At 39.7% G+C, this 25,659-nt stretch overlaps 1 protein-coding gene across 1 annotated transcript in view; it reads right to left on the reverse strand.

Annotated features, from left to right (window-relative positions):
- Positions 1-744: 744 nt before the first annotated feature.
- CDC7 (cell division cycle 7) overlaps positions 745-25,659 on the reverse strand; it is a 30,877-nt gene continuing 5,962 nt past the window's right edge. Inside the window, exons 3-12 of the mRNA XM_044672527.1 lie at positions 19,603-19,686; positions 18,300-18,435; positions 13,801-13,894; positions 13,565-13,707; positions 12,423-12,669; positions 11,664-11,759; positions 10,717-10,895; positions 6,357-6,439; positions 3,959-4,108; positions 745-2,378 (exon numbers count right to left, since the gene is read on the reverse strand). Coding sequence (XP_044528462.1) covers positions 2,005-2,378; positions 3,959-4,108; positions 6,357-6,439; positions 10,717-10,895; positions 11,664-11,759; positions 12,423-12,669; positions 13,565-13,707; positions 13,801-13,894; positions 18,300-18,435; positions 19,603-19,686 — 1,586 coding nt within the window. The 3' untranslated portion in view covers positions 745-2,004. The remainder of the gene's footprint in view (positions 2,379-3,958; positions 4,109-6,356; positions 6,440-10,716; positions 10,896-11,663; positions 11,760-12,422; positions 12,670-13,564; positions 13,708-13,800; positions 13,895-18,299; positions 18,436-19,602; positions 19,687-25,659) is intronic.

Here is a 25,659-nt window from a genome sequence, read left to right on the forward strand (position 1 = left end):
ATCAAAAATATTTGGGGACCATTCGCTTAGGGTTGTCATTTTCTTTATTGTTCCTTACTTTCTTCTGCAGTCAACGTCCCTAAGTTCTGACACATCTTTCCTACTCTGTGCTTTGGAAAACCATGATTTCCTTTGTATTTCACAAACACGCTCAAAAGTTTATTTTGGCCAGTTTTACTTTCTATTCTCTGCCCCGCTGTTCCCATCAAATCAGTCCCAGGTATTTTTAAAGTACTCAAAATAACAAAAAGCTTCATTTAACCAATGTGTACATTTTGCATTCGTTCAACAACTACTTACTGAGCCTATGGGCTATATTTTAGCAGCAGGCCACACTCCCAAGTCCAAACCTTTCATACCCTTGAAAGATATCAACTTCCTCCTTCTCAAAAGCGTTTTGTAGAAAATTGAATTAAAAAAGGACAAAATACTCATTACTACAATCTGTAGCTGATGAAAGAGGCATTCATAAGAAAAAATACTAGCACTGACAAATAACTTTAAAAAAACCTTATCTTCTGTCTTGGAGCAGTAAGCGCTGGGCAATGGGGGTTACATGACCTGTCCAGGTCACATAGCTAGGAAGTGTCTGAGGTCATATTTGAACCCAGGACCTCCTATCTCTTAGGTCTGGCTCTCAGTCTCACTGTGCTTCCTCTAGATGCTCTACTGTCATATACCTTCTACCTTTACTTCAAATAAATAGTCAAGCAACATTATGAAAATACCAAAAGTAACTTTTTATTAAATAGACATACAAATATATAATTTCACATTCAAAAGGCTTTTTTTTTTTTTTAAGAATTACTGCATGAGAAGAAACTAAGACTGATGAGGTGGTGATTCACGTAAACAATCCCTGGAGCTCAGTCGTTTCCTTGGGACCACGACACATCACATGGCTTGTTAGTTAGACACTAATTGCCTTGCTCCCTTCTTCCTTGTAGAGGTCTCATAATTAAACAAATACAATTCACCTCCCAGGCTGGTACATTCTGCCCAGCTTCACAGCCTCTATCTAGCAGCACACTTGCCAATCTAGCCAATGAGTGAATATGAAATATTCACTCGAAAGAGGCCTGGAATGTAAATCCAACCACGCACACGTGTCTTGGTGTGGCTCATCTCTCCCTCTTGTCCTTTCTCCCTGGGGCACAGTTTTTCTTCATAGTCATCCCATGGGTTAGTCCAGTGTTTTCCAAAGCAGGACAATAAAGATGTAGATGGCCTGATGGCTTTGGCTTTCATTAGAAGAAAAAATGAATTATGAAACCCAAAAGGTTTTCATTACGGTCCTCCAACCTGCCATTTGCATTCACTCACATAATTTCTTCATCTATTACCATCAGTTTTGGACATCTACTTCCATCTGTTATTGGACCAAACACCCTGAAATCCTGGGGATAAGTACCATAGAAACACCAAAAAGAATGTGGAATTGTGGGCACAGAGGAAGAAAAAACATCTTTAAGAAAAAAATGGCATGGACACGAAATACTTGCAAAAACTAGGTGTTTCCAAAACAGAATAAAAATTAAGACAATTTAAAATTCATATTGTATCAAGTTCAGATTTTCTTTTGTTAACAATTTTAATTTTCAGGAAAGGCATCCCAGAATAAAGAGGCTTCAGGCCAATTTCACCTTGGTCTTTTGACTGGAAGGGAACTCACAAACCACCTCAATGCTTAAACCCTCGTGTCCTGTGTGTTAGGCAGGAATCCCTTCCACGTTCCACTCTGCCCTCAGTGGGTCTGACTAGATGAGGCCCGTTACCCGTCCATGGAACGACCCATCCACCATCTCTTCAGGGATATCTAAGTTCCAGCAGTTTTCTGATAAACTACATAAACACAATACAGAAAACATCATACTTGTCATGAAACCAAATACTTTTTCTTTCATGACCTCTCAGGGTCTGGTGTCTAATCAAAACTTAGGAAATTACAATGAACTTATTTCCCATTAGACAATAACCAAATAAATGCCAAACGGAATGTTGTCATCACAAACTCATGTCTCTGAAGAAGGGGTGCGTCAGAGCTTGCTGGGCGGTTATTCTGGTGGCTGGGTTGAGATCTAAGAGTTTATCGAGGAGGTCATAAGCTTCATCAGGGACTTGATCCCAGCCTCTCGGGCTGGCTCGACGGTCACTCGTGTGTGTTTCGGAGCCGCCCCGGCCATCTTCCTGAAATGACCTCCCTGTGGGCTCCATCTGCAGAGGGAGCTTCAGTTTCTGATCAGTTCTCAGCGACAAAATTGATTCATGAACATAATCCTCTTGCTTTTCCACAGCCAGATCAGGAGGGCCCCGAAGCCTCTCACAGAGGGTTCTGAGGTTTTGTGCCGGGACTTCTTTGCTGCACAATACCGATTTACCTAAAAGAGAAGATTGTCTCTAATTATCTGGATGGGCCAGGACCATTTCCCCCAAGGAAAAACAACGCACGTGGCATACTTAGGATGCCTTGGAAAGTAAATGAATATTTAAGTAAGCTGAAAGAAGTCCATGGTAACAGGATTGGGGTGTCTTTTTCAGAGCATTAGGAGGTTGTTAGATGTGGCCTTCCATCATGCCTGAGACTTACTCACTGGGTAACCACGGACAAGTCTTTATTGTCAGGGACTTTGCTGCTTCATCTACAAAAGTGACCCTTGTAGTAAATACTTCACAGGGCTGTTGTGTTGTGGGAATCAAATGAGATAATGTACATAAACCTTAAAGAACTATAGAAATGTCTATTAGTATCATTTGGAACTGGAAGACAAGATCCCAGAATTAAGAGATTTAGAGCTGGACAGGAACTCAGAGGACATCTCATAGGACCCCCCTCATTTTACAGAGGAAGAGACCGAGGCCCAGAAAAGCAGCCATTTATCTATATGACCCAGGGCCTCTGACTGAAGCGCCAGGACTCCTTGGCCATGTTAGTGAGAAGGCTGGGCTCACGGGAATTGTTTTTGAGTCTCTTTGCTTTAAATCCAGCAGGGCAGACTAAAAGGGCTACATGCCCCCCGACTAAGGTGGCACCAGAAGGTTGTCTTAACTACAGGAACTTTGGTTTTGGAATAATTTCATTCTACTCTCGTTAGCCAGGACAAAGAATGAGGCTTCTGCTCTTATCCCCAAGTAAATATGAAGTCTGATGGATATAGTAATTTCACCACACTATGCCAATAGTAGGTCAAGCACTGTCATTCTTACATTACAAAGGGCAATATTGCCATTTTATAGATCGAGTAAAAAGAATGCTACTAATGAATACTCCCTGCTTTATACATGCCATCTCACACCCTAGTCATTCTGTGACTGGTGGGCTTCCATTTGTTGGAATGCAATGGAATTTCAAATACGGACATGGGAGAACCAAGGGCTAGTTGATCCTTGACTAAAGAGAATAGGCGGAGGCTTATTTGGTGAAATTTCTGACCGTGCTTCTACAAAAATTTACTGAACCCAAACGAAATAACAAGATAGACTTTATCATAAATAGTTATTGAAAGGCTTGTTAAGTTCCATTTGCACCAGAATACCAAGAATTTTAAGTTTTCAATTTTGATTACCACAATTCAAATAAGCCATGCTTAAATATAGACTACTATTTATAAGTTACCTTATACTGTATGGGTTATTTCATAAAAAATATTTCTGTTGCATTAAAAATTAAGTTCATAACTATAGTCTTAAGATTCCATACTTTAGGTCTGTTGAACAAAAAAAAATATATCCTACATTTAGTTCATAAATGATTGGCCTTAGAAAAACAGTAAAAGTGTCCATTTTAAAAGATAATTATAATATTGGTGGTTGCATTTTATAACTCTTCATTTTATTTTCAACTACTAGAAATTAAGATTTTACCAAAATTTGGGCAACACAAAACATTTTAAAGAACATGGCATATGCTAGATTTTTAAGAATTATGTACTAATTTATTAGATAACTTAAATCTGCTCACCAAAAGTTTTAGCAGCCTGGATAGTTTCCCTGGATCCACGAATTGTCATAATCTGAGCCAAAGCAGTCAAATCATCACTTGCTTTATAAAATGGATATCGTCCACTAAGCAAAGAGAGGAATATAACACCTGCAGACCACATGTCAATTGCTGCAAACCCAAAGGAAACTGTTAAAATCATACCCATAATTATGTCATCTGTATCTTAGACTTAACGTACAAAGGTTTCTTTTAACACTAATAATCTGATATAAACAATTAGATCAAATGCATATTTCATTCAAAAATGATTAGTAAGTATGTAGATCTAGGAGGGCTTAAAGATCAAAGTTTATATCTAAGGCCAAGAGAACACCTAAATCACATAAAATGAATGGCCACACGAGCAGAGAATCACTCCAGAGAAATGCCATCACTATTCTGCTTTCACAATGGCACCCACGATTTAGATGCTCAGCAGACTGGTAATCCACAATTCATAACCAGAGTTATCACAAGGGCACACTATTGTTAACAAGGTGGGGTTTTGTGTCTTTTTTAATAGCAGAAGAAATGTTGTTTGTTATAAGAAATCTAGTGTATTTTCAATATGGACAAAGCAAGCCATAAAAAGAGTAACAGTGTTCAATCTTAATCCTTCTAGTTTCTGTTTTATAAACTTCTTACCCATTTCTAGTGTATCCTGTGCTACATTAAACTATCATGACCCAAACGACCCTGAGGTTTATCGGCAATAGCTTCTGCCCTCCTAATTCACAGACCCAGGTCAGAAAGAGCTTTAGAAGCCATCGAGGCCAACCCGAGAGACTGACCCTCTTGAATAACCCAAAACCATGCAGAAAAGAATGAGGCAAAACTGGAATTTGGATCCTCGGACGTGCACGTCAGAGACCTTTTCCCGGGAAGGCTCTGCCCCTCCAAGTCAATGCAATGAGACACAGATCTGCTGTCTGTTCTACGAGTGACCTTCTTGGGTCCTGTGCTACAAAGGAACACAAATCGGCTCACATATGTCCGAGTATTTGGCTTTCTGTAGGACTCACAATTAGCAATTCCTTCAAGAATGCTTTCCGAGCTTATCCAGTCAGGTCATTTTGTCTTTAAAATAGTGTATCTTTGGAACAGTTAAGTGGCTCAGTAGGTAGAACAGTGGGCCTAGAGCAAGGAAGACCCAAGTTCAAATCCAGCCTCAGACATTTACTAAATGTCACTTAACCCTGTTTGCTTCAGTTTCTTCAACTCTAAAACAGTACCTAACTCTCAGGATTGCTGTGAGAATCAAATGATGAAATATTTGTAAAGAGCTTGGCACAGTGCCTGGCACATAGTAAGCACCTTATAAACGTTTAAAAAAACAAAACCAAGCCTGAAATATGGGAAACACCACTGGCCATCACAGCAGTCTTCAAAATGGACCTGACACATTTCTTTTGAGTAAGTAGGGTGGGTCGTGAGTCAGCAAGATCAAAGATCAAAAGTAACACAGTACTTGGCAAACCGTAACCTTCTAGATTAGTTGTTCAGAGGCTTTGGAGTCAGAAAGACTCAGGTTCAAATCCTGCCTCAGATACTTCCCAGCCGTTGTGGCATCGGGGCAAGTTTCCAACCTCTGTGTCTGTCTGGGCTGGGCTCCAGGCGCCCTCCAAAGTCCCTTGTAGCTGAGTCTCATCTGATGCCGCCAGTGCAAGGAAGCCTCTTGGGGTGGCAGAAGATGGCAGAAGGGGCACCGAATCACTAGTCCCAGGGAAGCCCCTTATTCCTCAGGGGCTTGGGCTCTCTCATCAATAAAATGGGGCTTATACTTGAACAACCTGACTTACAAAATCAATGTTCAGAAAGTGTTTGGTAAACCCTAAGGCGATTTGTGAACGCAAACCCTTCATTATTTAGAACCATTTTTCAAAAAGGTGGAGAAAACACCCCTATTTCTTCTAAATCCCAAATGGAACCCTCTATAACAAGCTTCTTTTTTATACTTATAACAAAGTTTACAACAAAACAAAACCATGAAACAGGGTCAGACTTGTTATACGTTTTCCCAAACTACTAATCGGAGGAAAATCTGAATGTTAAATCAGTCCCGAACCAACATTTCACTGGATTTGAATTCTGGCTACAAATGTGGCCAAATCACTTTGCAATGAGAAGGCCAACGTCCCTCTAAGTGCAATCAGTTTGTCAACAATATATTGGTGAATTCTAATAGGATGATAAAGAAAATTGTTATATTAAAGTGTGCGATATTTTTTCTTCAAAAGGAATTTATGTTAACAGAACTACTTATATAACTAACTGAAAAGCAAAAGGGCTCAAATCTTAGACCCCAAAGTGGTTCTGTATCAATGGAAAAAGAGCCTAAGTAGACAGTAATGAATGTTTGATTTACAATGTTACCCACCCGTAGTTTGATTGGGACATTTGGTCAAGACCTCTGGTGCTCTGAATCCTGGGGTCCCAGCGCGGGGGGCAACTTGCTGTCGTCTGGTAATAGAGAAAAACACACCTTTTCAAATTCAGATTTCTGCAGTCTCAAATCCCACCCTTCAAGATGTATCTTTGCTTTTTAAGGCACAATTTGTTTCCAAAGATTTGGTTCTCTTTTTGGAAGTATCTCAAATCCTCAAGTGGGCAGAAAACACTTAATCTTTAGTTTGGAAGAAAAAACTAACTGGTTATGAAATGCTGAAAAAGTTCAATAATGAATGTGGGAACACCAGAAATTTATAATTTTTGATGATTTGTCCTAATTTAAATCAATCTGATTAGTGCAATACGGTAAGATAGCTGGAGGAAGACTTGAGTCTACTTGAGAAAACAACTTGTAGGAATTCCAGCCCAAGCCCCAAGTAATCCATAAAGAATTAGCCGACCAAAGTAACCCCCAGTGATTTGCTCTAAAATTTTGCAGTGTTTCTAATCTATAATATAGAATATGATTGGTCTTAGATTATACCTTAATCACCAAAGGATCTATTCCTTGTGCCTAGGACAGAGTGGGAAATTAATAAATATTTGCCAAATATCTAATAGTGTTTACTAAAAACTGTAAAATTAAATACTTGCTGATTTTTGTGGTATAGTTTGTACTGATTTTTACCTAAGTCAAAGCGGTCAACTCCTTGTCATCCAATCTATAGACTATTCAAGCTCACTACTTCCCTTTCTCTGCTGCTAACTCCTACTTTCTGGACTATTTATTATTTTTTTTCCTAGAAAACAGATAGGAAAAAAAGAAACGAAGCTCAAATCAATTCATTTTGTTTTCTATAAAATTCAAATGAGATTATTTGTAGATTTAAATTATCCATTCTTGCTCTAGTCTTCATTTCAAGAAAAGTAGAGAGCTTTGCTATTTGCTGTGAAAACAAAACAGTGAAAATATATAAAACAAATCAAAATATGTTTCCAATAAAAAGTTGAGGAAAAATGGAAATAGATTGCTTTCATATTACCCAAAAAAAGTAAAAGATCTCATCTCAGTTCACTTTAATAAATATTTATATTTACTCTAAGCACTTTCCTTGATGCTAGGGGCCCAAAGCCAACAATAAAAGTAAGGATGAGGAGACAAGACATCCCAAGTATGGTGGTCAGAAAGTTCAGAGGAGAGCTAGCAATGTAAATTTTATAAAAGAGGGTAGCCAAGCTAGAACATTAGGATAACTAATGACTAGTCCACATGTTTCCCTTACCACATAAGAAAGAATAAAGGCCTACACTAGGGTCATGGCAGGAAAAGAGACAAAGGAAAGAACTGAGAGGCCTCCAAGTGTGAGAAGAGAGGAGAAAAACACAAATAAGATAACAGCTTCATCAATATATTCGGTTCCAATCTACCAGGGCACTGTGGATAGAGTAGGGGACGTAGAGCCAGGAAGATCCGAATTCAAATCTGACCTTGGACACTAGATATGTGACCGTGGGCAAGTCACTTCACCCTGTTTGCCTCTGTTTCCTTATCTGTAAAATGAGCTGGAGAAGGAAATGGCAAACTACTCCAGGATCTTTGCTAAGAAAACTCCAATTGGGGTCATGAAGGGTTAGACCCAACAATCTAGCCCTACATTTTGAGTTCCTTGCTGTCCATCCCTACCCAGATATTCCTTTACTATTCTGATCATCACATATCCCACCACAGCCTCACCACCCTGCTTGCCAATGCCATTCCAAAGCAGCTGCAAACTGTGGGGCCCATTCCCAGGCCTCCTTCCCCATAGCCTCTACAGGCTGTACCATGCTGACCAGTCCCTTCTGGGAAACTTTCTACTGGCCTATGATAGCACTTTCTTGCAGCTCTCCTCTCGGCCATCTGAATGTGCATTTTTAGCTATCCCTCTCTCCTTCCCCGCTCCATGAGGCCCACTTTCAGCCACTTCTTCATTAATCTCTACCCCGAAGTGTGGGTTCAAAGCACTGTCCTAATTCCTGCTCTCTGAATGCTTGGGACATGTGTAAATGGAATTAGCTCAATCCCATTCATAGTCAAAAATCTACCCATCCTAGGTGTAGAAATGATGTAATTCCTCACCTTCCTTAGTGGGGAGGGGAGACGAGTTACCCACACGTGACAATAAGTAACAAATCAAGAACAGGGGACTGCCCTTTGGGCAGTCCAAAACCGCGTAGAGGCTGTCATTTGTCCATTTGAATTAGAGGTGGACCCACGGGAAGTGACAAAGGACACTATCCCTTAAGTATGTTACAGACTTCCTGTTGAGGCAGTTGCCATCTCGAACTCCATGCTGAAGGATCTCCCGAGACCACAGAACGCTTACACTCTGTATTGTCACGTGGGTAAGTTAGGCTGACTTCCTTGGCCTAACTGGGCCACTTCCAAACTCTGCCTATCTGGCTGTTGGGCCTTGTGGCTTACAGCTTCATTTATTTAGTCTTTAACCCTCTCTTTCCGTTCAGGCCTTTGGCCTGGACTAGCCTCTCCCTTTCTCTTTATTCCTATACTTTACCTTCCTGATTGTAAATAAACTCCTCAATCCGATGCTGACTTGGGTCTGATTTAATTACGGAATCAACCTGAATTGTTGATTCCTGGTGGCCACACTTTAAATATATATCTATAAATACCTAAATTTTCCCTCTTACAGACAACAGAATTGTTCCTTACATGAAGACTGAAGGAAATCAAGTCCCCATGCCCAACACTTTCTTTCACCATCTCTGGCTGCTCTAATTCTTTTCCTTTTCCCCCAAACTCAGCCCATGAAACTTTCCTTGGTTCTCCCTGCTGTTACACAGGTGGCATGGTGCTGGAGTAAGATGGGCCTGATGAAGCTGGCCCAAGATCCTTAGATGGTAATTGGATCCAAGCTGAGTGAGGAGAGGGATGCCACCAGGGCTTATAAATGCTCAGCTCAGCTAAGCACTTGGCCCACGAACAGTGCCCAAGCCAAAGTGGATAAGTGAGAAGCTGTATATTGATCCACACAGCTCCTCTGGTTACTTGGCTTGGGGTTGGGTTGATGGATAAGGTTTATGTTAAGGATAATAAATGATACGGTTGGATTAACACGGTTGACTGCAATTTACTCAACTATTTCCTTCCCCTTAGAGGTATCTGCTAGGTTGTCCTTCAGAATGACACCAGTCTTCGCTTAACTTTGTTTAACGCTTTAATACCACTAACTCAAAGGGGTAGGACTCAGGATAAGAAAAGTGGTGTTGGCGATGGCTATGCTAATCTAATGGCAGCTGGAGTAAGCTAAGCAATCACTAGCAGGTGAACAGCTGGCTGGAGAGGTTCTTCTCCCTCACAGACCCTGGTCAGGCCCGCCATGGCCTAGACCAGATGAAAGGAGGGCTTATGATTTTCTTCTTTTTGGTGGATGTCTGGTGTGTATCTCTCAGCTCTAATCAGCAATAGGTGAATTGATTGCTTGAGGCAATGTACAGATGCCGGAGGGCAGGTCTATAGGCCTACCCACACCACCTGGGACCCTTCTCAAAAATGAGACCCTGAAGTCTTCTGCCCCTGGGCTTTTATAGTGGTGGTGGCAACTGTCTTTTGCCCTTGGCTCATGCCATCAGGGTAAATTCTAAATTCTATAACTGATGACCTGTCACTCAAGTTGGTCTCCATCTTCTTCCCAGAAGTTGCTTATTACACTAACTAAAGGGCTCTCGTTCTCCTTCAATTTTCTTAAGGATCTAGCTATCATTTTGGTCTTTAATCATACGATGTTCCTTGGAAATCTTACCCCTCCTGCTTTTTCTCCCAGGAATTTTAGTTTTTAAAAGATTCAATGAGAATTTAAAGGAGCTTATTTCCAAATCATTCAGACAATTATCCTGAAAATGACTTTTTCCTCCTTCCAGGTTCACAGAAGACTCAGCTTTTCAGAGCTGCACCACCTGGTTCTAGTTATTCTATATGAAGGCAAGGGACAGAAATGAAAGAGGAAGACAGAAAATCATTATGTCAGCAAGTCAACTGTGAATTTCTCTGGTTCCAAAAAAGTCATATTCTCCCTCCAAACTATTTGCATATAACAGCAAAAAAATGTTTTTCTAATAGCATACGCATGTGAAATGAACACCATATGAAACCAGTCGTCATGCGTTTGTCTTGCAAGGGAGAGCTAAGTTCCTGGGGAGTCCTGGGGCACCCCGAGACCTCAGAGCTGCTTTGTGCCCCTCGCTTGGCTGACCCCCACCTGGCTGACCCCTGCCCCAGCTGTTTCAGATTATTTCTAACCTGTTTGACGGCCAACCAAGGATTTTACAACCCTCTCCAAGCAAGTTACCTTGAAAGGCAAACACTGCAAACTTGATCTGTTGCGTAACAGTCACAGGTCAGGTTGGCTGGGCAAGTGCTGGCAGTTTTCCTCACTATATTGCTGGTCACAGTTTTTGTAGAAATAACCTTCTTTTTCGCTGCTAACTTTCTAGATGTGATATCCATCGGTTTGGGTTGCTTTATGAGCTGTAAAGAAAAGTTAAATTATTTTCTGGTTTGGAGTTTTTTAAGTGTTGTCAAAAGCACTAGAGTTCCTGAAGTTACAGTGTTATTACCAGGTTACAAAAAAAAAGGCTATGATGCCCACTCTAGCCTGATAAAAGATTTCAGGGCTTTCAAAAATCCATTTCTGTTAACATATTACTTAACTCAGACCTTAAACTACCACATTAGGTTCCATGAGCAAAGTGCCACACGTAGTTTCTTAGAGGCCTCTATAACACTGGTAGAAGAGAATAGGAAAGCAAATATTCTCGTGTCTAACTCCATTTCAGAACCACAGACTGCACAAAGAGAATAGTTTACTAACTTACAAATGTTACTGATGTTATTATGTCAAAATAGGAATTTGGGCCAACTTTCAAAAATGTAACACTTACAACTTAGAATCTTTTATAGTTTTAAAATGCTACTTTTCCTGCTGTTACCAACTTTCAAGTAGGCCCCTTAAAAATATAACCAGAAAAAAATGTACTGTCAATCAATCAACAAGTATTTATTTAGTGCCGAATGTAAATATAGCCTATTAAGAAAACACTTTTAAATGTAGCAACAGTTAATCACCAAACCATTTGAAACACCTCTGGAGTGAAATGCAAGAGAATTTAGGGAAACAGCAAAGCAGCCATCTCTGGGGCACAAAAGAATTCTAACTTTTTTCACAATTACTGATACCAAGTTCTAAGTCTCTAAACTGTTTTGTGTGAGAGAGACTCATCATTCAGCATTACTTACTTTCGCGGCAGGGCTCTCATGTGAAATGGAGCTTTGAATATTGAAATTTCTTTCTCCCAAAACAGAGCGCTGGACAGAAAGGCCTACAGATCCCTCCTACAATACCAACAAAAAAAGGACAATAAGGATTATATCTGTAATACTTTCTGCCAGCTTTCCTCTGCTATAGTTTTGAAAGAGTTAAGGGACAAACAAAAACAGCTGCAAGCAAGTCATTTTTAGGCACCAAAATACTTCCGTGAAAGAAGAGAATAATCTGGACAGCGCCATTAACCCCTTAAAAAGAACACCCCAGCCCCAACATGGATCCAAAGGAGGCCTAAAATCTCCTACATGGGTGTGAGTGACACTTTGCTGGGCTACTAAAATGGAGATAGACAGAGGAGAAACGTTCTTTTCTGTGTTAGCTACATGTACTGTTTCCTCTTTAAAAGAATCCTTACTTGATGTTTTTTATAGCAAGTAAGAAAAATCAAGCATGTTCTGTTATACAAAAAACACGTGACTTTGCATTATAACACATATGACCAGTATGTGGCTTATAAACCTGGGAGCTAAATTTCAAATGTCATAAAATAACAAAAATAATTCACTACAAAACTTATCAAAATGCTGTCAGTTGAAGACACATACCAAATGTAAAATAAAGAATCAGCAAGTATTGTTTCAGTGTTATATCCCCCCCTGTTGGATGAAAAAAAAATACACTTTAAGAACAGTACAGTATCATCAAAAACAAACAAAAAAAAGTGGTAAAACCTTTCCATCTTTTCCTTGTTTAGTCTGAAATTGTGCATGTGAGTAGGGCCTTTTAACAGCTGTTTTAGTGGATGACTGAGAAAGCTCTTTTGGTGCTGGGGCATTCAATGAAACCTTGTTTGCCATGACTATGTGAGTTTTATTTTGTGAGCAACTTTCCTGCTGGACTTCAGACTGGACCAATTTGAGAAGCTCTACTTTTGTGTCACGGGTTCCTTGTGCCAAGCCAAAGTCTACCAAGGCATACCTGAGAAACAGAATTGGGCAAACAGGTTAATTTTGCTAAAGCTAAACAATGGAAGCGTCAGTCACAATATAACCTCACCTATGTTCAAACCATATTCATAAAGAATCAGTCTGCTAACAAGCAATCGATACCCATTCGTATTTCTTTTCCTGAAAAAAAGGGGGAAAGTTTTCCATAACGATATCATTAAAGAATTCTACTGTAAACCAGGATGGAAATCTGGGCTAAAATGGGCTCCAGTAGAGCACTCTTTATCTGCCCTTCTCAACTGCAAAGCCCAGTGAATTCTAGCCACGTGAGCCTCTGTTTTCTGATGCTAGTAGCGGGCCCATAAGGTTCCTAAACGTATTAGCAAACCAGAGGCTTTCCATATTAATAAGTTTAAAAAATATGCAGTCTAAAATTACACAAAAAGCTAAATCTGATTTTGATTAAAGAAATGGCAAAAAATAAGTCAGATGTGTGCAAAAAGCACAAATAAGAAATGTTCCAGCCTTGCTGTCATAAACAATGTGTTATGATAATCACATCATTTATCAGCACACAAAACATGTGCAGATTGTAACATACCCATATACTTGGCCAAAGTCAGTATCAATAAAATAAACAAAAAATAAGCCTCAAGTTGAAACTCCCTCCAATCTAATAATGCATTATTTACCATTAAATCCAGTTTTGAATTCTGTTGTTTCTTCTTAAATTGTTTTTTATTGCTTTGAAGATGACTGATATGACACAAACTGTTTCTCTGTGACTACTTTGCTTTCTCATTAAGTTTTCAACAAGCATTTTCAAAAGCAATGTGACTTTAAGACCTAATTCTTTACCGAGGTTCAGAGCACCCGTGGGACGTTTGGACAAACACTTGCATTATCTATTCACTTTACACACTCACTTTTTAAGGCGCCTATTGTATAAGAAGTTGCTGGGCTTGACATCTCGATGGACAATCCCAAACTGATGAATGCGTCTCAAAGCTTTAAAAAGATTAAACATATATTCTCGAACTTCTTGGAAGGAAAGAGAATTCAAAATGTCCTGAAACACATGTTTTAAGGAATATAATTAAGCAAGCAATTACACTTCATTTAAAAACCAAGTTGTTTAAATATAAGGAACCTTAAGACTCACCAAAAAGGATTCATGCTCCAGATATGGCATTGCAATAACCACATGATCATTTTTTCTAAAGCAATACTTAACCCCCATGACATTATCTTGCCCCCTAGAGGAAAAAATACATGAAGAAGAATCAGATTGCTTTATAACCTTGTTCACTGTTTAGAAATGGAATTTTTTAAAGCATAAATTATGTTTAAAGACTAAGTAGAAATAAAACACACAGTGCATTAGGCATGCAGTATTAGCTGACATTCAACTTTTATCAATAAAGATATTGCCAAGGTTGGAGTCTAATGCAATCACGGGTCTCTCAAAACCAAGGAGAAATATTCACATCATTCTTTTTAAACCCTTACCTTGTCTTAATACCAATTCTAAGATAGAAGGGTGGCAAGGGTTAGATAAACAAGGTTAAGTGACTTGCTAGGGTCACAGTGCTAAGTATCTGAGGTCAGATCTGAACCTCCCAGTTCCAGGCCTGGCTATGCCCACTCTGCTACCTAGTTGCCCCCTATCCATGTCATTCTTAACAAGTCATTTATTATTTATTTAAGTCTCCACAATGCTTTCTTCTTTGTTTCTCCTCTTCAAATTCCCATTCTGAATTAGCAGTTAATCATCAACCACAGGGTCAAGGCCCGTATTTTCCTTGTGTAGATTCTCTGAAGGAGGAAATGCCCTCTATTTTTTTTAAGCCCTCACTTTCCGTCTTGGAGTTAATACTGTGTATTGGCTCCAAAGCAGAAGAGTGGTAAGGGTAGGCAATGGGGATCAAGTGACTTGCCCAGGGTCACACAGCTGGGAGGTGTCTGAGGCCAGATTTGAACCTAGGACCTCCCTTCTCTAGGCCTGGCTCTCAATCCACTGAGCCATCCAGCTGCCCCCAGAAATGCCCTTTATTGAAGAAGGGAAGGGCCTTATTTGCTATGAGCTTCAAGGTTCAAGGTACTAGAGGGCCCAGAGGGTTATGTGACATTCCAGAGTCCAGAGAAAGTACAAGTGAGAGCTAGGACTCATTGAACTCAGATCTACCTCACCCAAGGCCAGTTTTCTGTACCACAAAGCTTCTCATTGTAAACCATAACAAGTAAAATTTATTTTTCTTTTTGGAAAAAATTTTATGAAAGCCCCAAGCTAACATGGCTATTGACAATAAATTGTAAAATCTAAATACATTTGCTTAAGAAACTATCAGCATCTAAATTCTCAAAGTTCATTTGTTCACCACATACACAGCACTGTGACAGATACATTGGGGACTGGGAAAGAGGCAAAAAGCTATGCAGAGAAGACAAACCAAAGGCTGACAGAGAGACACAAGTGAGCTAGGCTGTACCTGAGGTTAAGGAGGGAAAAGATAGAGAGGAAAAAGAGGCAGCCCCAGCCAGAGAAAGGCCCTAAGAGGCAGGGTCAGATACATCTGGAGTGCTGCTTATATCTGGAGGCACATTTTAGATCTAAAGCACTGCTTTGAGCTCTCATTTTCACATGAAGCTCCCACCAGGGGCACAAGAGCTCTGAGAAAAGGCTGTGAGTCTGGGCCCAGGGATAGACGTATGCCTGTTGTCAAGGTCTATAGGGAGTGAGCCTCGGAGGCATGATAAATTCCTGGTAGCTCCCAAAGGCTGCTGAAGAGGGTCACAGAGGGGTGGCCATCTCTGCTGGTGAAGTCAGGGGTCCCATCTGTCCTAGCAAGTTGAAGTGCCACCCAGAAGAGGCCACTAAGATGTTGTAAGGACTGGCAGCCACACCATATAAATGTCAGTTAGAGAACTGGAAGAGATAATTAAAGCAGAAGACATGAGTTCAAGTCAGGATGTGTTTATTAAGTGCCTGCTGTGGGCCAGGCACTTGCTAAGGACATGGGAAAGAGAAAATAGTCCCTGTCCTCAAGGAGCTCACAGGAGAGAGAGAGAGAGCAATAAGCGAATAATGGAACCCTAAGAGATGTACACATGATGGAAGGGAAACCTCAGAGGCAGGTACAAGCAGCTGACAGCTGTCTTCCAGGAATTAAAGAAGCACGCTGGGGGCAGCTGGGGGCTCACTGGATAGAGAGCCAGGCCTAGAGATGGGAGGTCCTGGGGTCAAATCTGTCCTCAGCCATTTCCTAACTGAGTAACCCTGGGCAAGTCACTTAACCCCCATGGCCTAGCCCATACAGCTCTTCTGTCTTAGAACCAAAACACAGGATTGATTCCAAGACAGAAGGTTATGGGTTAAAAAAAAATGTTATGGAGGAGGAGTTAGATATATTCTATCTGACCCCAAAGGATATAAATAGGAGCAACAAGTACAAGCTACAGAATCAGATTTAGGCTCAGTAAGAGGAAACACTTGCTATTAATTAAAATGATGCAAAATGGCATAAGGCTGCCACTGGTCTCTACCTTTTATTTTTAAACCCTGACCTTCCATCTATGTATTGGTTCCAGGGCAGAAGAGCTAAAGGCTGGGCAATGCAGGCTAAGTGACTCGCCCAGGGTCACATAGTGAGCAAGTGTTAGGGTCAAATTTGAATCCAGGACCTCCCATCCCATGGCCTGGCCCCCCATCCTCTGAGCCACCCAGCTGCCCCTGGTCTCTACATTAACAATGATTTTCCTAGAGAGGTCAGCTGACAATCTGTCAAGGATGCTATGGAAAAGAATCCTATTCAAGGCCCTTTCCAGCTCTGAGGTAGAAGGAAAGGTTCCAGAGAGGACAGAGAATCTGAATCAGGCTACAAAAGGTGAGCTGGAGAAATGGGAGAGGAAGAAGCATTTTTTTTTAACGGGAAGAAGCTTACGAGGAAAAGATGGTGAAGATACTGAACAAAATGTTCCCTACAGAGGAACAGTAGGACTTAAAAGTTAGAAAGATGGACTGGGATCAGAATACAGATGGATTTGAATGCCAAAACAAAGAATTTAGACTTTTATCCTATTGATCATGGAGAATCAATGAGTGTTTTTCAGCCTGGGAACACCACAATGAAAGCAGTACTGGAGCAAGGTTAATCTGGAGATAGTATGTGCAATGAAGAGGAGGGCAAAAATACTGGAGGCAGCAAGGCCAATTAGAAAGAAATTTGGATACAAAGTGAAAAGGCTCAGGGAAAAGGTAGAAATGAAAAGAAAGCCGTGTTTAGGAAGGACGAATAGCCGGGCCCTCATTCCTGGATCGAACACAAAAAGTAAAGAGGAGACTGTAAGATGATTCCACTGTTTTAGCCTCAGCAACTTGGAGAACAAATAAGAGTCAGGAAAAAAAAAACTAGTTTGTAGGGGAAAAGATTTTGAATTCAGTGTCAGATCAGTGAGTTTACAGTTTTAGGCATCCTAAGAAATGTCCACTGGACAGCTGGGAGATATTGGCTGAAAGGTAGGTGCTGAAGACACAGATTTACATAATTTCAATACTTAAAGAGGTACTCTATGGGAGAGAGCAAAAAGAGAGACTGTGCCTTGAGGGATCTTTTATGAGGCAGGAAAAAGAAGAGCAATCAAAAGAGGAGTGTTAGGAGAAATCAGAAAGCCAAAATACTGCACCATCTAAGCCTTACGAAGAATTGGCAGAAAGACCAGGTGATTAACAGTGTCAGATGAAGTTGAGGAACCAAGGAAAATGGCTAAAAAAAGATACTTAGATTTGGCTAGAAAGCTGCCCTGGCTGACTTTTTTTCAACCCTTTCCTTTTGTCTTAGAATCGTTATTAAGAGTTTCAAGGCAGACGACTGGTGAGGGCTAGGCAATTTGGGTTAAGCAACTTGCCTGAGGTCACATAGCTGGGAAGTGTCTCCTGAGGATAGATTTAAACTCAAGACCTCCTGTCTCCAGGCCTGGCTTTCTATCCAGTGAGCCACCTGGCCGCTCCTCTCAATGACTTTTGAGAAAAAGGCCAGTTCAGTGGTAAGAATAAAAGCTAAGACATGAGAGGAAGACACAGAAGGAGAAGTGTGGTAAAGAAAGAAATGCAAGGACTTAAGTCACTAATTTGTGTGCTAAGAAGGTGGGCATCAGGATTAAATAAAAACTGCTTCAAGATGAGAAGATTTGTATATGCTTGAAAGGGTGAAGGGAGAGACTAAAAGATACTAGGAAAGGAAGAAGACTTGGAGCACAGGCATAGACAACTATGGCGTCAGGTAAAAAGGTCATATCAAACAGCCCACTTGCTATGGCAAAGGTGGAGCCAAGATGATCTTCTAGAAGTAAATAAGACATTGAGAGCTAAGATTTCATCATTTTTAAATACATATTTATCTATTAACTCTAGCATTTGGAAAACAAGGTTAGTGGCCATTAAAGACAGATTTGACATGCCTTGAATGGCCTAGAACTGGGATGTACTAGGAAATCTGCAAAAATAAGTGATGTCTATGTGCAAAGAGACAATCTTGACACTAACAGATCAGTTCCAAGGAACAGAGGGTCAGGACCAAATTCTTGGTCTTCCTTGATGGAGTCTACTCAGAGATCTTCATATATTGCCGTTAATCTAACCCAAAGGTATTCTAAATTACCAACCCAGCCACAGTAAGGCACTGGAGTTCAGCAGCAATTCTTATAGGATGACTTGTAGGAATTAAGTGTTTCAAAGCAATTTTCTCTTCAGGTCCCATTTTTAACTGTGCAGTGGCCAAGTAAACAGAGCTGAAAGTACCTGTGAAAGATATTGAAAGTCCTCAGTATCTGATTTCTGCAAGCATAACAAAACCCTATTAAAATATTAATTGCAAAAAATGCTCTAAATATATAAAATTATCACAAACCATTTGTTTTTAAAGCTTATCAATAATGAGTCTGGTATTAATAATAATATGAAAAGGAAAATATGGCATATTTATATTTTCAATAAATTCTTCCTGCTTTCAGACTGTTTTTGAGTATGATACAAATTCCCATAAGCCTATGCAAATCTGTGTGACTAGGCTTATATTACTATTTCCAAGAGTAACAATATTTCATCCTAATTATTTGATTTTGTTTAATAAACTGAGTCATTTAAGGCTTTTTCCCAAAACCCTATAGGTTTGATGGAAAAACTAAGAATGAAATCTTTAAAAAGCTAATCCTTTAAATGGACTTCTCTACCCGTACAGTTAGAAACTAATTACAGATATCATACTGTCTTATAATCCAGCGGTCCACCAGTTATATCCTATCACTTATGGGACAAGCTTGTTATGAGCCTGTTTCAAGTTTTAATTTCTCATCTATTCATTAACACACCCTTTATTTTCTTATTCTTTTTTAAATTTGCTCTTCAGACTGATTCACAGTCCCTCTCTCTGTAAATATATTTCCTATTTCAACCAGCATCTTTTTTTAAAATTATTAACATTATCTTATTACTACTATACAAATTTGACTTATTTTGTTATATCATTTTAGGTATCTTATTTGCTTATTTATATACTATCCTGCCTTTTACCATTCAGGATATGATTTAATATAATTATATTTTTAAAAATTCTAGAACATGTACCCATTCTAATATTAAATAATATTTTTTATTTTAAATTAATAGAGTACTCATTATTAACACCAAAAAGATACATATAATTCAGTTTCATATATTTAATGTGCTTTATTCTGACTTAAACATCAGTTAGTAAAAATACTCTTTAAGTAAAAATTCAAATGACAATAAAATAAAAGCATGTTATGATGTCAAAGTTAGTAACATAACTTAAATTTTCTTGACATTTCAAAAAAAAAAAAGGAATATTAATGGAAATTTCTTCAGCAAGAAATAACGAGTACCTGTAACATACATGTCATATAGGAAATAGCATTTTTAAAAAATCAGAATTAGTTTCAGATCTACCTTCTCCAATTTTGTCCTTAATCTTAAACACACTACCAAGCTGTGGTACTGCTTCATAGAGTTTCTCAATATCCTTTTCAACCCCTGTTGAGGAAATAAACATTGGAAAGCATTTATAGTCACACTCAATTAGCCAAAGTAGATTTACTACATATTTCCTGAAGTTAAAGAAGCAAGTGAAATGAATCATAAATCCCAAGCACTTAAATATATACATACAACAAAAAACAGTTTACAAAACCGACAGGAAGTTGTATAAATTTATGTTTACCAAAATGTAACTTATATACACAGTCTGTAGGACTTTTTACAAGTCTTAGAATTACACAACTTTCATTTCAACTACTTTTTTTCTTTTTAAACCTTTACCTTTCATCTTTGAATCAATACTGTGTATTGGCTCCAAGGTAGAAGAGTGGTAAGGGCTAGACCAGTGATTCCCAAAGTGGGCACTACCGCCCCCTGGTGGATGCTGCAGCAATCCAGGGAGGTGGTGATGGCCACAGGTGCATTTATCTTTCCTATTAATTGCTATTAAAACTTAAAAAAAAAAAAAAAAAAAAAAAAAAAAAGAATTTCCAGGGGGCTAAGTAATATTTTTTCTGGAAAAGGAGCAGTAGGCCAAAAGTTTGGGAACCACTGGGCTAGACAAGGGGGGGTCAAGTGACTTGCCAGGGTCACCCAGCTGGGTCAACTACTTTTTGATCATATCCACATAACAACATCATCACTACTTTGGATCCAGCACAAAGGAATAACTAAGGACCATTTTGTATTCTTATCACTAGATGGCATGACAAGGACATAGCATAACACGTTCTTGGAAAACTGAACTTCTTTTCCCTCAAATGTATGAGTTCTTTCAAAATTAGAAAACAATTCACATTAAGGGTATTCTCAGTTCTCAAGAACTGAATACTCAGAAGAAGCTTTAAAAAATTCCCCAAACTCATATTCTAATTGCTTCTGTGATTATTCTAATTTAATGTCATTTCCTTGTCTGAAAATCTTCTGTGAATACTTATTGTTCAGAGAATAAAATGCAACTTCTCTAAAAAAAATTACCAAGAAATTTAAGTTCTTTAATTACAAAATAATGAAAAACTATAGCAGGGGTAAATAAAAGTTGTCATTAAAAAAAAAAACATTTTTAGACTTCTTGTATAATAGTTGGAAGCTTTTAAAGCTGTCATGACAGGTTAGGAGTTTGGGAAAATGGTATCAAGGCGGGGCATCATTCGTTTACGATACTCCCATCAGTCTCCAGGCACAATTTTAGAGCTTTCTAGTATGTCAGTCGAATGGCCAAAGGTGGATGCGAGGACAAGTAGCATGGAAATGGGGCAGAAGCCCAGGCAATACTACCAACCCCCTGGCCGTTATGGATCACAAAGGCAAAGAGACTTACATGCCAGCCTCTGCTACAGGCACACTCCCTGTGTTACTAACATTCACACCCAGAACTGAAAGGTGTGCTCTGCCATTTTAAGAGGTTCTAGAAACCATAAGCCCAGGTCCTAAATAGGAAATAACTGAAGGAAAAATGTTCCACAAGCACTAACATGTCAGCATTACAACTGGTAAGAATTCAGTCCAATGGAATATATCAAGTACTTATTATGTTCAAGGCACTGTGCCCAGAAAAAGAAAAAAACACAGTCCTTCAACTAGAGGAATTTTTTTTAATCTAACAGGGAGAAAACAAGAATTAAACAAATAAAAAGGACCCAAAGGAGAATGGGATAAGGGTGAAGAAGAGATTCAGACAGGGCACCCTACTAAAATATCACTTTATTTAATTAATTTATTTAAAAACCCTTACCGTCTATCTTAGAATTGATACTAAGTTTTGGTTCCAAGGCAGGAGAGTGGTATGGGTTGGGTCATGGAGGTTAAGTGACTTTTCCAGGGTCACACAGCTGGGAAGTGTCTGAGGTCATATTTGAACCCAGGACCTCCATCTCTAGGCCTGGTTCTCCATCCAATGAGCCAGCTATCAGCTGCTTGTACCTTCCCCGAAGAGTCCCCTTCCATCAACTGAGTATGTCTTGTAGGGGCCTGTTATTTGCTTATTGCTCTCTCCCATGAGACTGAGCTCCTTGAGGACAGGGACTGTTTCCTCAAACGCCATGTGCTTAGCACAGTACCTAGCACACAGCAGGCACTTAATAAATGCTTCTTCCTAACCTGATCTCATGTCTTCTGCTCCCCAGCTCTCCAAATATCACTTTAACAAGCAAAGTTATTCAAACTCCTAATACAAGGCAGCAAGTTCATCACAGAGGTATCCTAAGACTCGATGGGATGGGCCCCAGATGGCTCTATGGTTCCAAAAGGTTATTTTTTATACAAAAAAGAGATAAGAAAGAGAAGGTAAGGAAGGAATCAAGTGGGACTGCATGTTAAAAAGATATACTTAATAGGAGAAAATCTAGGAATTCAAGAAGAAAGCACAAGAGGGCAGCTGGGTAGCTCAGTGGATTGAGAGCCAGGCCTAGAGATGGGAGGTCCTGGGTTCAAATCTGACCGCAGACACTTCCCAGCTGTGTGACCCTGGGCAAGTCACTTGACCCCCATTGCCCACCCTTACCACTCTTCTGCCTTGGAGCCAATACACAGTATTGAATCTAAGATGGAAGGTAAGGGTTAAAAAAAAAGAAAGCACAGTGGAAATGTACTAAATAAAAGCAGAAATAAGTGTGATCTTGTCATCAAATAATTACCACAGACTACCTGAACAGAAAGGACAAATAGATAGGAAGTTTAGACAATGTGGCACAAAGCCATGACAGGCACAGGAGGGACTTCAGTAGTCTGGACATTTGGGAGAGCTTTGTCTAGGCAGCTGGTGCCACCACAGTGGGAGAAAGTGCTGCATCTGGAGGCAGTTCTACCTCAAACACTTACTAGCTGAGTGACCCTGGACAATCATTTAACCTGACTGCCTCAATTTCTTCATCTGTAAAATGGGGAAAACAATAGCACTTTCCTCCTAGGGTTTTCATGAGGATCACGTGAGATAACATCTGTACTCTGCTCAAGTATGCTAAAGCACTATTATAAATAAACGTGAGCAACTTTTGTCCAGTGTTTAGCACAGCACCTGGCATATAATGAATCCTTTAATTAATGCTAGTTGATTATGACAAAAACAGAGAAGCTAAATATTTTCTGGGTTTGCCTGAATGATGATTTCATCTATTAAAAGGCAGAGAAACAACCAGGGGTATTGGTTCTAGATCTGATTCTGAGCAATAAGGGAAGAAGCCCCAGGCTGATGTAAAGATAATCGTCATCTTGGAAAGAAACGACTTCTCTTACCTTAGGATTTGATAAAAGGAAAACTAGGAAAAGTCTGACATGCACTTTATGGAAAGAGAAAAGCACTTTTTAAAGGGTTCAGAGAAAAGATAATTAGGATGCTAAGGCCCAAAATTCCATAGGGGAGGCCAGTCTAAGAGGGGCTAGAGAGGGTCAAGAATGAAATTCTGAAGTCATATAATCACAGTGAAGAGTAAAAGGTGGATTTATCTAAAAAGGATCAATAGGGATAGTCAGGAAACTCAAGATAACTAAGGATGAATACAAAAAGCTTTGAAACTTCCTATAAGATTGTTATCAAAAGTACTTAAGGTTCAGAAAGAATTGAGTTTAGCAAAGAATACTAAAGATGACAACAATATAATTTTTTGGGGGATAAGAAGTTATAATAAGGGACAGAGCTACTATTTATAGAGTGGAAAGAATAAAGCTAAAGATGAGACAGAAAGTAAGGTTGTTTAGCTCTCACTTTGGCTTTTTCTCTATGAACAATGAACCTGGGACCACAAAGAACAAAATAAATATGAATAAGAAGAAACTGAGAGCCCTAGTTGTCCTTGAGTTTAAAATCATCACACCCAGATAAACTATATCCAAGGGTACTAAAAAAAATGGCAGATGTGAGTCAAGCAATAAAAATTTAGAAAGCACCTACTATGTGCCAGGTACTATGCTAAACACTAGAGATACAAAGTCCCTGCTCTCAAGGAGCTTACAATCTAATAGGGGAGACACCAATCAAACATATTTGTAAAAAGCTAAAAATACAAGAAAAATAGGAAATAATTAAGGAGGATTGGAAATGCTTTCTGCGGAAGCTTGGATTTTAGTGAGGACCTGAAGGAAACCTGTGAAACCTGGAAGTAGAGAATAGGAAGTCAAGAGATGTCTGGTCTGAGGACCAGCTACAAGGCCAGGGTCACTGGATCAAGGAGTAGTTGGTGAGAAGGGAGGTATAAAAAGACTAGAAAGGGAGAGGTTATGAACTAGATTATATTCTGAGCTACATTATATCCTGAACTCGGTTTAATGCCAAAAAGGATTTTGTATTCGAGTCTAGAGGTGATAGGGAGCCACTGAAGTTTACTGAGAGGTGACATGATCACAACTGCACTTTGGGAAAATCACTTTAGTGGCTGAATAAAGGATGGATTGGAGAGGATGAAGCCTTGAGGCAGGCCACCCCATCCCTGCACCAGGTGGTCTCAGTGTCAGAGCAGAGAGGGGGCAGCTGGAAAGGTGAAATTGACAAGCCTTGGCAATAGCTTGGAATTGGGGGTGGAGGGTGGAGGTGGCAATGAATCCAAACATTTAAATTTCAAATCTGGGAGCCTGGGAGAATGATGTTGCCCTCCACAGTAAAAGGGAAGGTAGGGGGGAGGGAGGGTTTAGGCGGAAAGATAGTAGTTCAGTTCAGGACAGGTCATGTATTTAGGATGTCTGTAGAATATCCAGTTCAAGATGACTGAAAGGCAGTTGGAGATGTGAGCCTGGTGGTCAGCAGACAGGCTAAGGCAGGGCAGGTAGACAGGATTATCACCATGAGAGCTGATGAGGTCCTCTAGAGAAGTAATACAGAGGGAGAAGAGAACTGATGCGAAGTGAAATGAGCAGAACCAGGAGCCTTTTACACACAATAACAGCAATATTGCATGAACCGTGAAAGACTTGATTAAGACAACAATCCAAAAAAGTTCAAAAGGACTCATGCTGAAAAAAATGCCATCCACCTCTAGAGAGAAAACCAATGAATTGTGTGTGCAGAACAAAACATACCTTTTCATTCTATTTTTCTAGGAGTTTTTTGTGTGTTTTCTTTTGCAATGTGGCCAATATGGAAATGTTTGTATGACCCTACAGGTATAATCAATATTATATTGGTTGCCCTTTCAAGAGGTGAGAGACTTTGGAACTCAAAATTTTTTTTAATTAATATTGAAATTTTTTAAAATTTAAATTGGGAAATATTTAACAAAATTTAAAAATATATTTCTAAAAATTCTTTCAATTGATCATCACAACTCTGAGAAATAGGTGCTGTTATTATCTCCCATTTGAGCTCGGGTTTTCCTGACTCCAGACCCAGGATTCTCTCCATCATACCATATAACTGTTTCTAAAACATGAGAAAAAAATATAATAAAAGTCTCTTACATCTTTTCTGTAGAAAAGATAGTCCTGGGATATAGATTCAGAACTGGCTGAATGGATCAATGTCAGCATGGAAGGAGGGCCTCAGGGGAGTGTTCTAGGATCCAAGGCCCCATGCTGTTAAGGCACTTTTTTGGAAAAAGGGATACGTTGGCAAATTTAGAATCAGATGACAAGATCTGGGAGAAATCATGAACTCTAAATGAAAGCTGAGACTAAGAAATCTCAATAGGTTTGAATCTTGGGCAAATTTAACAAAATTACATTTACTAGACAAAAACTGAAGGGAAGAGCTCCAGACCTACACTTTCCTTCATCTTCCCCATGAAGAAATCCCTTCTCCCAATGCAGATGTGCACCTGCTCAGCCACCCTGAGTCATAGAAAGTGGCTGGGGGCAGAGAAGGGAAGCCACCTGCCCAGGGTCACCCAGCCAGGAGGGCTCAGAAAGGGAGGAAGCATGGTTAGAAGCCCTGCATCTGAGAAGGCTATGACAAGCCCCGTGTCACCGGAGGATCCAGTAGATAAAGGCAGAAAAGCTATCCAGCGTCTGCACTGGGTCCTGGGAAGGTTCACTCGACAGACT

Source organism: Gracilinanus agilis, chromosome 4 (assembly GCF_016433145.1).
Source record: "Gracilinanus agilis isolate LMUSP501 chromosome 4, AgileGrace, whole genome shotgun sequence".
Lineage (NCBI taxonomy): Eukaryota > Metazoa > Chordata > Mammalia > Didelphimorphia > Didelphidae > Gracilinanus > Gracilinanus agilis.